Below are 14,079 nucleotides of genomic sequence, written 5' to 3'. Positions count from 1 at the left end.
GAGCCCAAAGAGGGAGAGGCATAGGAACAGGGTCACCTCTGCACAATGACAGCTCCACTGAGCCCAGGGTCCCTGGGATGGCTCCAGCATGGGAGCCCCAGGCCCAGCCCTGCCACTTCCTGGCCTGGTGACCTTGGGAACATCACAGAACCTCTTTTAGCCTGAGATTCTTCATCTGTAAAATAGAGACAACAATCCTTGCCTTGTAGAGTAGCTGGCACACAAAACTATAAAGAACCGTAGCATGAGCCATGGACATCCACTTTAAATATGGAAAAGCTGGTAAATATTGAGACAGCTTTCCAAGCTGGCATGGACTCGGAGGATGTCAGAGAAAACATAAAATAAATCCAGCTGACAGCAAGTATCCATGGAGATAGAATTACTAACTTTGCTCACGAGCTTTGGATCATGCATCCAGGTTTGGTTTGATCCTTAGGTAGTTTACGTACTTGTGCCACTCAGCTGGGTCTGGGCATGTACCCGGTGAGGATGGTGATTCTGCAAGGGCAGGCAGTATCTCCTCACTTGCCTCTGTGCTTTGCACAGGACTTAGTTACTCTCTAGGGATGATCTGTATTTACTGTACAACAATGGCAATTCACGTAAAAGATCCCAGTGCTGCCTCTGACAGAAGTATTGCGATTTGGGGACTTTTTGATGTGAATTTCCTTAGAATCCATATGGGGGAAAGCAGGTGCCCATATGGAACTCCTGGTAGAAAAGCTGCCTGATGGAGGTGACACAGCAGCATCAAAGGCTTCCAGGCTGGCCAGGTGTGAAGGCACAGCCATGCAGAGAGCTGGGACTCCCAACTTTGACCATGTTTACTTTCTCCCATGAACACAGGCAAGGCTTCCTCTAAGGGGACTGGGGCAGAGTCTAATGAAGCCAAGACTCCTCTGATAGTCCTGCCATCTCCAAGTGCACACGGGGATCAAATAGGATGGCAATGGAGGGGGCCAAAACATGGAGAAATTCTTCCCAGCCTCTGTTCTCACATGCCATGACAGCAGTGATGGAGAGCTCAACACTGTGACTCATGCTGAGGTTAAGAGACAAAGCTAAGAGGAAAAAGACTTGATTTTTCCTAGAGTTCTTAAGTGCTCATATCTTATTAAAGAAAGACCTATGGGAGCATGGCAAGAAGGTTTGGGGGGAAATGTGAGGCTAAAAGGTCAGTTTACCGTGGTGTAAAAATACTTGAAATCCATGTGTTTTTTTATCAGGGTATGCATTTCCATGAACTTTCTGAAGGCTCCTTTATTACTCATGGATTTTAAATTTTTTTTACACCAACATAAACTTACCTTTTACCTCTTTCTCCACACAAACTTCAGCAGTGAGTGAGGTTCATAGGTTGTTGTACAAACACACTCCCAGGCCCTGGTGAGGTCACACGTGAGTATGAACTCAGCAAGTTAATGTGGAACAGGAACAAGACTTGGGGAATGATAGAAGACCCTCTCTTATCAGGCAGGTGGGCCTTGACTCACTCTGGCCACCCCTCAAAGGTGGAGACGGTGAAGAGGGCCATCATGGCTGCTAGGACATTGTCGAAGTCAAACTTGCTGTTCTCCCAGCTGCGGGGCTGGACGATGGGATGGTCAACCTCTCCATCTTTGTATGTGATGTAGTTACCCCTGAGAAAGAAGGAGAAAGTCAATTCTGAGGTCACTCAGCTCCCTTTGCACCTGAGCCACCAATGACTCCTGGCTTGTGGGGCAGGGTAGGATGGCACAGGCTTACACCTCATACTTTTAGCCACTGGAAACAACTTCAGTGGGCAGAACTTTATAGGGGAGATAACATACATTGCACATTATGTCAATGGGGCCAGATGACACAGGGGCAGAAGCTGTGCTGCTTCTGGGTTTGAGGGAGGAGGGCTGTCCCTGCTCTCAGGCCAAGGCCCTAGCTCCCCAGAGCTCACAGGTTTGGTGACAGCTGCCCTCCAGCTTGTACTCACTTGCATTCAGCTTCAGTTTGCTTGGAACTGTCTGAACAGGTGTAGAGCTTGCCCTGGAAGGCAGAGAACAGAGTGATTAGATGTCCATCCATCAACAAAGCAACCACAGAACAACTGGTGGGCGCAGCTTAGCCTAGCGCTGGGCTAGGGAGTGTAGGATCAAAACTTGCAGGTGAGGCATAATGTGGATGGGGAAGACAGAACCCAGAAAGGAAAGCAGCCAGAATGCTGCTGGAACTCAGCAAAGGGGAGCTCTACCCCTGACATTTGGACTTGCCAGAAAGGTCTTATGAGAAAGGAAGGAGAGGAGTTGGGCTTGGTGGTGTGGATTAGTGGGGAAGGGATTTATGCAAGTTTGCAGTACACAAAGGCAAGGGAGGGCAGGGTAAGATGTTTTGGGTGTGGGACCAGCAGGGCTAAATGGATGAAGGCAGAAATGAGCAGAAGCTAAATATAACCCTGGGTTGACAGGACTTGCTGGAAGTAGCAAGAGCTATCTAGACCAACCTGAAAGACCACATGGGAAGGCAAATGTGATGTGGCAGATAGTAAGGTGTTAAGGAAGTGACTGAATGAGGCTCTAGAGAAGGAAACGTCTCCCCTTTCTTGCCAGAAGGAAGGGCAGTGTGGAAGAAGGCAGGAGAGCAGAGAAGGTGATAGGCCTTTGGCCTGGTGGGCCTGTGCCCCACTATGGCTTCATCCTCCACTAGTCTAAGAAGCTTGGGTGGGGCTGTAGCACCTCTCTCAGTCTGATGGGGCCACATCCTCCTCCATGTGTCTGCCAGGTCCTTTTCCTGGAAACATGGACAGGAAGGGCAGGTGGCACACCATGAGTCAGAGCTGAGACTTTACCTTGAAGAGCTGGACTCCAATGCAGGCGAACATGAACTGCAAGAGCGTCGTGACAATCACGATGTTCCCAATGGTTCGGATGGCAACGAACACGCACTGAACCACGTGCTGTGGGGGGAACGAGGGGGGCCAGGGAAAGGGGTGTCACTTCAGGTAACACCTGCTGTCATGCCATGAGCCTCTCTGGGATGGTAGTACGGGCAACCCCTCTGCCACAAGTGGAAGAAGTCAGCTCAGAGAGGTGAAGCCACCTTCCCTGAGCAGTGAGGGGATGATGGAAGCCAGTGCAACAAAGTCCCCATGGGATTCTAGGTGACCAAAGCTCCGCTGCTAACTTCCCCTTGTTGGCGGTGGGAATACAGAGGACTCCTCCCCATGAGGGGACACAGGGTTTGTGTGGAGGTCTCCCCTTTGCAGTACCACTTAGGATACTGGGTTCTGAATGGCTGAGGTCATCTGCTCATTATAGACAAGGCCTTGTGATAGGAACAAAGCCCCCCTCACATGGCCGAACCCTGGCCTGCCTGGTGTCCATCTGCCAGAGCTTCCTGCTAGGCCTGTGCCTCTCACCTTCAGTCCCTTGGCCCTGTTGATGGCCCTCAGTGGTCTGAGCACTCGCAGAACCCGCAGGATCTTCACTACATTGATTGCGCTGGACCTTGGAGAGAGAAAAGCAGGGCAGCAGCTGAGCTTCTGGAAGAATGTGAGGAGGTGACATCTTGACAGGCTGGGCCCAGGCACACCTGACAAGGTGTGGAGTCTCTCAGGACTTACCCACCAGGGGCTCATTCTTGACTTCCCATTCTGGTCACAGAATGGGACAGTCCCCTTTGGAGCCCTGGGCTTGCCTGTGGATAGGCCATTCCTGTGGGTGAGTAAAAGCCATATTCCTTACTGGGATCAGGGAGAGGTCAGCCACGGTGTCAGAGGAAGAGGAGTTGGAACAAGGCAAGCCCGAATTCACACCCCAGCATCGCCATTAGCCAGCAGGTCAGCAGGGACACATAGACTGCCCTCCCTGAGCCATGCTGCTTCTTTATCTGTGAAATGGGGCAGCGACCAACTCTTAAAGCTGCTGTGAGAATGTAATGATAACTTTATGTGAGTCATTTGTAGTGGGCTTGGCACACTTGCAGATGTTTCAAAAAGTTTGTGGGAAAAGGGACAAACTTCATTGGTACAAAAATATTTTGTAAACCATGTAGTTTTTTTTTTTTAATTACTATCAACAGATTTGAAAGACAGTTACAGGCAGAGAGGGAGAGAAAGAGAGATCTTTTATTCACTGGTATAATCCAGAGAGGCTCATAAGAGCAAGGGCTAGGTCAAGCCCGAGCCAGGAGTCAGGAGTCAGGAGCCAGGAGCCAGGAGCCAGGAGCTTCATGTGGATTTCCCATATGGGAGGCAGGGGCCCAAGACACTTGTGTCATCCTCCACTGCTTTTCACAGACTATGAGCAGAGAGAGGGATGGATTGGAAGCGGAGCAGCCAGAATATAAACCATTTCCCATATGGAATGCCAAGGTCACAGGCAGCAATTTTATCTGCTGTGCCACAACAACAGCTCCTGATAATAGTTTTTAATAACAAAGATTTTCCATGAAATTTTTAAAAAGATTCTTTGCAAGCACGGACTTTAAAAAATTGCCAAAAAATAACCTGATCCTTTAATTTCATGTTCCATGAGCTGTCTGAAGTGCCCTTCTCTTATGGACTGAATCAATAGTGCTTTTGTATACGCCTGTTGAAGATCTCACGGTTGAAGACCATCAGAGCAATGGTCTTCCCTCTGGCCTTGTAGCTGAAGATGGCAGGTGTGGGGAGATTTATTTCTCCACATTCATTTCCTGGGAGTCACCTGGGACACTTCCATGTGGAATGCCCTCTGCATTTTGGCATTTTTAGGACTCCACAGTTCCTACTCAACAGATTCCACACAGCAGGGAGACCAAGGCCAAGACAAGAGTGTCTGGGAGCTTTAGGTACCTGCTGTCTTCCTCATTGGGAAGGAGGCAGGAGAGGCACATCTCCCGAGGCCCAGCAGCCATGTGCCCGGCTGGTTCCCAGAGCTGCTCGTTTAACCCATGAGGACTTATTAGCCACAGCAGGATAAGCAGCTTGAAGTCTATGGCAAGCTTTCCCTGTCAAGCACCTAGCTGAGCCATCTTCTGCAGTGTCCCTAGCGGCTGCCCTGCTTCCACACAGGAACCCAGAGAAGGTCTACTGGCTCAGTAAGTACCGATGATGTTCTTTCTGCAGTTGGGATGATGAGCTTGAAAGTGGATGGTTCAGAGGTCCTTTGTTCATGAGGCTTATTCTGAGATTCAAGGACACTCCTATCTGTCACTGTGTCCTTTCTCACAGAAGCCGTGGGACGTGGACAGTTTGCACTGAGTCACATGGAAGGAGCATAAAGCCAAAAGCAAGGAAACAGGTGGAAGAAGTCCCAGGTTAGGTGATGGAGGCAGGTTAGGTGGTCTAGCTCTGAAGGATTCCAGGAAGATGATTTAGGATGATAACATAACTGAAGATCACAGAAAAGGGTTTCACTTCCAAGGTCACAATCTCCACCCCCTCCTCAGTGACCCTGAAATTCCTCTTGGTGACAGATGCTAAAGTCCCCCTGGGACTTCAGCCTTTTTGTGCCTGTGGTAGAGGTGAGTCTACCTTGAGGAAGTCTCTTGAAGTCTTGAACATTTCCCCTCTCCAATATAATGATACCGCCACTTGCCTTGTCCTATCTCATGGAATTCATGCTCTTGTTTTGTTTTGATGGTGAGGTAAAAATGCAAAAAGTTAAAGTGCAGGAATAACACAGTAGTTCTTAGAATGAGGAACAAATTAGCAGTGCGATCTGAAAAAGGTTTGGCTGTGCAAGAATGTCACCTGGAGAGCTTATAAAACCCTCCAGCCCAGATACTCTACCTCTCTTCTCACACCTCTCTTTATCTCTCTCCCCCACTCTCTATCCTCCCCTCATATTTCTCTCTCCCCCCCACTCTCTCTCTCCTCCTCTCCTCTTCTCTCTCTCTCTCTCTCTCTCTCTCACACACACACACACACACACACACAAACACACACAGTCTTTGGACAACAAGGTAAAGGAGAGGGAGGAAGGATTCTAAGGTCAGAGAAGGTCATGACAATGGCAGCTTCCTGGCAGCCAAAGGACTTTGGGCACACAACCGAGCAGGTTGGAAGGCAATAGAGACACCAGTTTCTTTATAACCGGGTACAGCCCCGACAAAATGCAGCTATTTCAACAACAACCCCCAAAATGTCCTACCGTGAAGAGTGTGGGAAAAAAAAATAACGTGAACCAAGAGGTATGTTGTATCTCTCCAGAGGCCCTGGCACATCACATCATTAGCATGCTGTACTACCCTCAGAAAGGTCCCCGGAGTTGGGGACCCACTCTTAGCTGCATGCCGCCATCTTGGGCTGTGTTGAGCCCTACTCACTGGATTCCGAAGGAGATGAGGGACACGCTGACCACCAGCAGGTCCAGGATGTTGAAATAGTTCCTGCAGAAGGAGCCCTTGTGCAGGAAGGCCCCATAGGCAGTCATCTGCAGGGGCAGAGAAAACAGCAGTGAGGGTGATGTGGCCCATGTTCCAGAGAGCCCCCTCACCCAACTGCCCTCCCACAACCTCCTCCAGAAGGGACCTGGACACTGCCTACGGGGATCAGGAAGGACTGACAGAGACATGATGTCAAGAACATGGCTCTTCAGCCACCATACTGTCACCAGGCCCCCAGCCCCAGCAGATCAGGCTGTAGTTCGCAGTCCTGTAATCAAAGCCCTTTCAAACAGCCCCTGTTGGCCTCTCTAGTTTCCCTCCGTCTTGTCCATCACACATCCACTGCTCCAGCCCTCTGGGGTCCTGTTCTCACAGTCCCTAGGCTCTTGTCCTTGCATGCCCGCTTTTCAACCTCCTTTCCAAATGCTCTTGCCCTCAGGGCCTGCTAGGGAGGGCCGGCGAGGGGGCACCCTGAAAGGTGAGGCAGCTTTTCTGAGCCGCCCAGCCCCATGTCCTAAGAAACCCTCAGTCTTTGAGAAAACAAGACCGTTGGTCATTCCAGTGCCCGGTGAGAAGTTTAACCAATAACTCTAATTATTGGCCCCCCTGTGATTCCTGAGTGCTGGAAAGCTAAGCCAATCTACTCTAATTCCTTGTTTGTGGCCCGCAGGAATGGTGTGTTCTGAAGGGTTAAGTGGTCCAGTGGATAGGAACCCATACAGCTGGGTCTGAACCCCTCCCATCAGTCTGGAGTAACATATTTCTTGGTACCTAATTCCTCACCTTAGAAGTGAGGCTGATATTGAGTGCCTCAATATCCACGTTGAAGGGTCACCAACTGAGTCATTACATGTAAAATATGGAACATTCTCCCACAGACAAATCTGTCGATGGGCCTGGGGTTTGAATTCTGGATTCTTCCCCTATCGGGCAAGTCTGGTGCCCACACTGGTCACGGGGCCACCATTCCCTGGCATCTTTGAGGCTCTTGCAACAAATAACATGGAAGCCCCTTGAAGAATCTGAAAAGGTGTTCACAGCAGGGCTGAGGACTAAGGCAAGACTTGGCCACTGTGACATCTTGCAGAGCACTTAGGATACTCAACAAATAGCCTTTCCCCTTGGGCTGCCGGGAACTACAGGTGGTGCACACATCCGGGCAGGGAAAGGAGGAGGCTTGGCAAAGGCAATGGGAGGAAGTACCACTAGAGATGAGAATCTGGAGCTGCTGATGGTAGGAAAGCTGAGAGCGGTTTCTTCCTGGTCACCTGGGAACATATTTATCTCTCTGGAATCAGAGCATGCCTAGTGCGGGGCATCTGCAGAGCAATTCAAAAGCTAAACACGGAGGGAAAGGGACCAAAATAGCTCTTGTAACCCAATTCTTTCTACTTATCTTTTGCGCCAGGGGGCCATAGGGGACTTGGGCACCTGTGTTCTGCAACAGTGCTTAGAAGTGGGTAGATTACATAAAAAGATGCAGAGGAAGAGAGCTGCCTTGTCAGGGGGCTCACTGTCCTATGTCTGCGACCCCAGAGTTAGCCTTCAGGAGGCTCCTGCAAAGACCACTCTAAGCCTGCAGAAGGCCAGACATCTACCTCCCCTAGCACTTCATTCTCAGCCTTAGAGGAGAAGATACTGGCCCCGAGCTCTCCTGACTCCTGACCTGGACTCTCTGAACAACCACAGAGCTCCAACAGAGCCTTGTCCATTCAGTATGGACATGGACATGTGGGGTTCAAGTGACCTACTTCTGTCCTTCTGTAGCCTAGGGGCTCTGTGGGGTCAGGGGGCCCTTGCATGAGACAGCACTTCAGAAAGCACATGCACATGTATGGGGGCAGGGTGAAGGACAGTATCCAGGCAGGCCCCAAGGTCGAGTGGCTATAGGAGGAAGAGCAAGCAAGTGCCGGGGAAACAGGGCATGCACTGAAACTCTTGGTGGCGTGCAGGGCAACAGAAGAAGCCAGGCTCAGAGTCCTCTTCCTTTGCTGTTTTTTTTCCCCCTGACTGTCATCCATGTAGTCCTAAAAATTTTGAGTTATCCCCCCCCAGAGGAAGCCTATTGGTGGGGTGTTTCCAGCCAACAGAGGGAATGGGGATGGGTTGTAGGCTCATAAGTGAAGAGGGCAGGGACATGCCCCCCTGTTCAGTCATGGGCAAGCACCATTTCTCTCCACAGCTCTTCTGGGTATTAGTGGCAACTTGTCCTTTGCATGTCCTTATATTGGCCATGACTCTACTTCTCTCTCCTCTACACCACAGTCTGGGCATGATGCTAACCAATGATGTGGTCTTAAAGCCTCTGAGTTTTAAGATCCAGCTTGTCCCAGATCCTTTAGTGGAAAGCCATTGTGATCCTGTGCAGTGTTACGAGGGCAGAGCCTTCCAGCCAGGCAGAGGGCCCTGGCAGGAAGAAGAGGCAGGGAGATGGCTTGCCATGACAACACTCACAATGAGACTTTCACCTCCACTTGCAGGAGAAATAGCACCACCAAGGCCCACAGGGCCCCAGGAACTGGCCTCAGCTCCACTTACTCTGGAAAAAAACTTGGCTGCCCTAAGGCTAAAGTCCAGGGAGAAAAGCAGCTCAGCCTGGGAAAGGGGTTCCCAACAATACAACTCAGGGTTCTGGGACCCAACCCAGATCTGTTCTCCCTGAGTTGGAAGGAAAAGTCCACACTACACTTTTAGTTTTTGCTGGAACAAAGGACAGAGGCTGGTAGAAGCTCCCTGCAAGCACCGTCTACTCAGTTTTGCAGCTGCCCCGACAGAAGTGTCATAGGGCCTGGGCTGGGCAGAACTTGAGCATTTTCCCAGAGCAGAAGGGTATATGGCTTGCAGTGACCCCAGGTAGGTGTGGACATCAGCTCATGCCAACCTCCAGGATGGGGGTGGGGTGAAGAAGGAGATCACGCTCCCAGAGCTGAGCCCTTGCAGGTATGTCTCCTCGGGCAAGGGCAGAGTCCAAACCTTGCTCTGAGAGAAGCATGTTTGACCAAGGTCTCACAAATGCAGCCTGGACCTCAGATGACCTGGCTTGGTCACATGTTGCTTTAGGAGCTCAGAGTTGGCCTAAGGACAGGACCAGCTGCCAGCGGGGCAGGGGCCTGGCTGTGTGAGCACCAGCTGGCACCTGATTCTCACTTTACTCCCTTGCTGAGCTGGAAATACATTTTTCCCTCTGTCTGGTATAGGGCAAAAGGAATTATCACCAAACTTTTCAGTAGGTGATTGAGAAGTCAGAAGCTACCTGTTGTCACCTGCCGATAACCTCTGTGGGCAGACGAGCTCTAGATTTTGCCTGACTCTGGCTTAGGCCTGAGTCCTGAGGGAAGTGCCATGGTCATCCAAGAACACTGGTAAAACGACTCCTGGTTGCCCCCCCAAAGCAGTCCATTTGGGGGGATCATGCGGGCATTCCTTCTGGGTAAGAAGTCAGGAGACTTCTGAGTACAGCTGTGTCATGGAGAATTGGGGACAGTGAGAGCTCTTTGTGTGTGTGTGTGTGTGTGTGTGTGTGTGAGAGAGAGAGAGAGAGAGAGCTGTATGGTGTGTGAGTTCACATGCGTGAGCTCATGTGTGCATGCTCGTGTGTGTGTGTGAACTTGAGAGTGCATTGTGAGCTTGTGTGAGCATTAGCTATGTGAGCACGAGCGTGTATGAGAGCATTGTTGATGGCCACAGGGTCCAACCAGAGACACAACAGCATTAATGGCAGCTCCTTCAGCTTTCTGCTTCCTCCAGATCATGAACTGCCCCAGGGTGGCCAGAAAGGAAGCTCTCAAGGACACAGGTTTTGAGGACAACACAGACGGACAGGTGCGAACTCTTCCCATTGCAGGCTTGAGCGCAGGGAAAGAGAGGTTGAAGCAAACAGAATAGAACAGCGGGACACAAAGCAAGAGGTGAGCAGGAGGCGTGGCTCAGGTGGCTTTACCTTAAGGATAATTTCTAATGTAAATATACTAGTGAAGACATAGTCTGCATTGCCTAGGATCTGAAAAATAAGCAGAATCAGATTAGTGGCTGTGACCAAGACCCCAACATCAGCACCAGCGTGTGTGTTAGCCACAGGCAGCAGCAAGAGCAGAGAGGCCAAAGGAGAGAGCAGGTCATCAGGCTTTACCTTCAGGGCAATTTCAATGGTGAAAATGGTAGTAAAAACAATGTCAAAATAAAACAGAATCTGCAAAACAAAAATGAAACCAGGTAGGAGGGGTGGGGAGGGGGAGAAAGCAGAGCAGGAGAGGTCAATGGATGGGTCACCAGCAAAGGAACCCCACTTCAAAACAAGGCACCCCTCCTGTGCTGGGAGATGGACAGCTGGGGGCATGGGCTCCCAAGTGGGGCCTTTGAACGGCACAGTGTGGAGCCCCCAGACTCGTGAAGTTCCGGAGCAGGACTCAGTTGGTAGCAGGTCTCAATAGCCTCTGGCTGGATGCATGTTCATTTATCTGATTTGTTAAGAGACCCAACTCAGCCCACTGGGACTCTGTCAAGAGGGCGGGGTCGGGGACGGGGGTGGGAAGGTGCGTTATGCAGGTGGGGTAAATCCAGGTGGAGAATGGTCTATAAGACCTCAGGTGCTGGATCAGCATAATGACCAGCACCTCCAAGCTCAGTCAGACAGCTTTGGTCCCCCACTGGCTGCAGGACTATTGTGTGGGCCAATGGGGTCTGATCTAAGTCATGCCCATAGGCTGGGATCTGATAAAGCTCCCAGACTTTGAGTAAGACTCTGAGTCTTACTCCAGCCTTTACTGCTGTCCAGCAGGGCACTGGCCGGATCTCCAGATGCAGCTCTCCTCTACAGAAGACCCTCCAGAGGGTTCCTGGGGCTCTCCCTCCTCTCAGCTGGGTCCTCACACTGGCTTCTGGTCAGAACACATCAGGAACAGGGCAGGAAGCCAGTGGCCACACTGTTGTAAGTGTACAAAGAACCTGAGCTTCCTGGGAGAATATCCACAAAGCAGGGGCAGACCTGATCTTAAATGCTTCCCCAAGTGGCCCCAGGCATTCAGATGCCCACTCTCCTACTTGCTGGTGGCCCTAGGGTGTGTTTTCACCAAAACTTAAAGCCCTTAGAGTAATGCAGATGGTGGACCCGAATCGAGGATTTGAACCTGGACAATTTGGTGGGACAATGAAGTTAGCAACAAGAAGTGCTGGGAAAGGGGACACTACTGGGAGGAGGGCATGGGGAGCGTACATGGTTCCTGAAGGAGGTGTGCTGCACCGGGTCCTCGGCAGCCAGGGAGATGCTGCTGAGCAGGATGAAGAAGAGGATGAGGTTGGTGAAGATTGTGTCATTGACGATACGGTGGCACTGGAGGCGGAACCTGCCGGGAGAGAGAGAAGACAGAGCTGTCAGGACACACAGGCAGAGCTGCTCTCGGGGCCTCAAGAGCTGCTCCCCTCTGTTCTTTGCCTTGGCTTGTGTTTTGGGAGTAACCCCTAACTCTAACCCGAGTAACCTAACTGTATATCTGACATTTCATTGGAAAGTCAGATATACCGAGAAGAGGAGAAACAGAGAAAAAGATCTTCTGTCCACTGATTAACTCCCCAAATGGACACAATGGCCAGAGCTTACCCAATCTGAAACTAGAGGCCAGGAAACTCCTCCAGGTCTCCCATGTGGGTGCAGGGTCCCAAGGCCTTGGGCCATTCTCTTCTGCTTTCCCAGCCCCAAAGCAGAGAGCTGGATGGGAAGCAGGGCAGCCAGGACATGAAATGGCACCCATATGGGATCCTGGCACGTGCAAAGTGAGGACTTTAGCAATGAGGCTACTGTGCTAGGCCCCGTAGCTGAAATCTTCTGGCCAACCCTAGCCCATCCCTGTGATGCACATCTCCACAGAACCCAGCTGGTCCCCAGGCCCTGGCAGAGCAGCAAACCCTCTTTGACCTTGGGAAGCATACTGTCTGAGACCCCTGCCTGAGAATCCACATGCTGCTGTGACATTAGCAGCTAGAACATGTTTGGGTACTTTCTTTTCTTTATTAATATAAAGAAAACCCACTTTAAGGCATTTACTTCTTTTTTTTATGCCCAGGGAACAACAGAGCTACCTGCAGGTGCCCATGCCAGGAGTCAGAGGAACGAACTCGCTGGCTATATGGTCTGCGGCCAGGTAAAAGTTTGGAACATGCAGTTCAATTCCACGTTTCAGGACTGATGCCAAGGACTGCCCATTGGACTTCTGCACACCAGTGCCCACTCCTTGTATGCCCCGGTGGCTTAGATACGTTCTCCCAATGACAACAGTGCAGGAGGGAGGGCTTGTCTAGACAAATGGCATGCAGTGTGGGAAGCCCAGGACTTGAACCCAGGCCTTCAGACTTCTGCTTCTGGCATTTCAGTTAAGCAGGGAAGGGCAGTACAGCCTGAAGAGAGAAGCTAATAGCAACAATGCTGCCAGGAAAACAAGCATGGCTGTAGAGCCTGGGACTCTTAAGCTGAGCCAAGGGCTGTCTGGAAGAAAACCCCGCACCCAGTCCCAGTTCACATCATCAGAACTCCTACTAAAGAAGATGAAGTTCTGAGATCGCGAACTGGCCTGGTCCAGCGCTGTTGCAATCTTTGGGGGAATAAATACTGATGGATAATCTTCCCTTAACCACTCCTCCCTGTGTTTCTCCTTCTCTCTCTGTAACTCTGCTTTTCAGATAAATAAATCTTTGCTTTAAAAAAGAATTAAATGATTTGGGACCCCCCCCCACAAAATAATGGAAATATCAGGTAGAATATAAAACAACCATATTTGACATCTTTAATGACATAAACATGAGAAAATATAATCATCAATAAAAGCTGATTTAGATAGTGATTCAAAGTTAAAAAGAGAATTATGAAACTGGAAGGCATAGCTGAGGAAATCACCCAGAATAATGAAAGCGGGAAGAGAGATAAAGACATAAGAGATGGGGAAGACATGATGAGACAGTCTAACAGAATTAACTGGAGTGCCACAAGGAAAGATTAAAGAATTAAGGAGATCCACTATTTAAAGATCAGGGCTCAACATGTTCTATGGGAAAGAAATATGAATCCATCTACCAAGGAGATGTAAGATAAATGAAGAGATGCATGCCAGGGGATATGGTACCATATCAGAGCCAGCAGCATACAATAAAAGCAGGTAGACTGTTAACTAAGGAATTACTATTGGAGTCACAGACAATTTTACAGTAGAATAATTTTATACATAGCAAAGTGACCTCTGAAGAGCAAGAAAGCAATCATTAAGAGAAGCATGGTGGATTTTCCATAAAGGAATTAGAAAGAATTTCCAGAGAATGCACTTTAGGAAGAAAGAAAATATTTGCTGAAGAATGGGTTGGATTGCGCGTGCGCACACACACACACACACACGGTAAGGGAGCTGGTTTTGTGGCACCATTGTGAGGCCTGAATACCTTATAAAAAATGGCTTGCATTCTGGCTGCTCTACTTCCAATCCAACTCTATTCTTTAAAAAAAGGATCTATTTATTTTTATTGCAAAGTCAGATATATAGAGAGAGGAGGAGAGACAGGAAGATCTTCTGTCGGATGATTCACTCCCCAAGTGACTATAATGCCTCGTGCTTCGCTGAGCCAAAGCCAGGAGCCAGGGGTCTCCCACACGGGTGCAGGTTTCCAAGATTTTGGGCCATCCTCGACTGCTTTCCAGGCTGCAAGCAGGGAGCTTGTTGGGAAGTGGAGCTGTCAGGATTAGAACTGGTGCCCATA

The 14,079-nt window shown here is 50.0% G+C and overlaps 1 protein-coding gene across 25 annotated transcripts in view; it reads right to left on the bottom strand.

Annotated features, from left to right (window-relative positions):
* Positions 1-14,079, bottom strand: part of LOC121167446 (voltage-dependent L-type calcium channel subunit alpha-1C) — a 206,167-nt gene that overhangs the window by 71,637 nt on the left and 120,451 nt on the right. For 13 of the 25 annotated variants that reach the window (XM_040996844.1, XM_040996845.1, XM_040996850.1 and 10 more), the window contains 7 exons: positions 11,555-11,684; positions 10,472-10,531; positions 6,283-6,389; positions 3,392-3,479; positions 2,822-2,929; positions 1,970-2,022; positions 1,497-1,643 (listed from right to left, as the gene is read on the bottom strand). In XM_040996844.1, the coding sequence (XP_040852778.1) occupies positions 1,497-1,643; positions 1,970-2,022; positions 2,822-2,929; positions 3,392-3,479; positions 6,283-6,389; positions 10,472-10,531; positions 11,555-11,684 (693 nt within the window). Of the gene's footprint in view, positions 1-1,496; positions 1,644-1,969; positions 2,023-2,821; positions 2,930-3,391; positions 3,480-6,282; positions 6,390-10,282; positions 10,343-10,471; positions 10,532-11,554; positions 11,685-14,079 lie in introns of all 25 variants that reach the window. The other 12 variants (XM_040996859.1, XM_040996862.1, XM_040996869.1 and 9 more) reach the window with 3 other exon arrangements.

Source organism: Ochotona curzoniae, unplaced genomic scaffold (assembly GCF_017591425.1).
Source record: "Ochotona curzoniae isolate NIBS_2020 unplaced genomic scaffold, NIBS_Ocur_1.0 patch371, whole genome shotgun sequence".
Classification (NCBI taxonomy): domain Eukaryota; kingdom Metazoa; phylum Chordata; class Mammalia; order Lagomorpha; family Ochotonidae; genus Ochotona; species Ochotona curzoniae.
The sequence above is the reverse complement of the archived record's forward strand: the minus strand, read 5'-3'. Positions and strand labels throughout refer to the sequence as shown.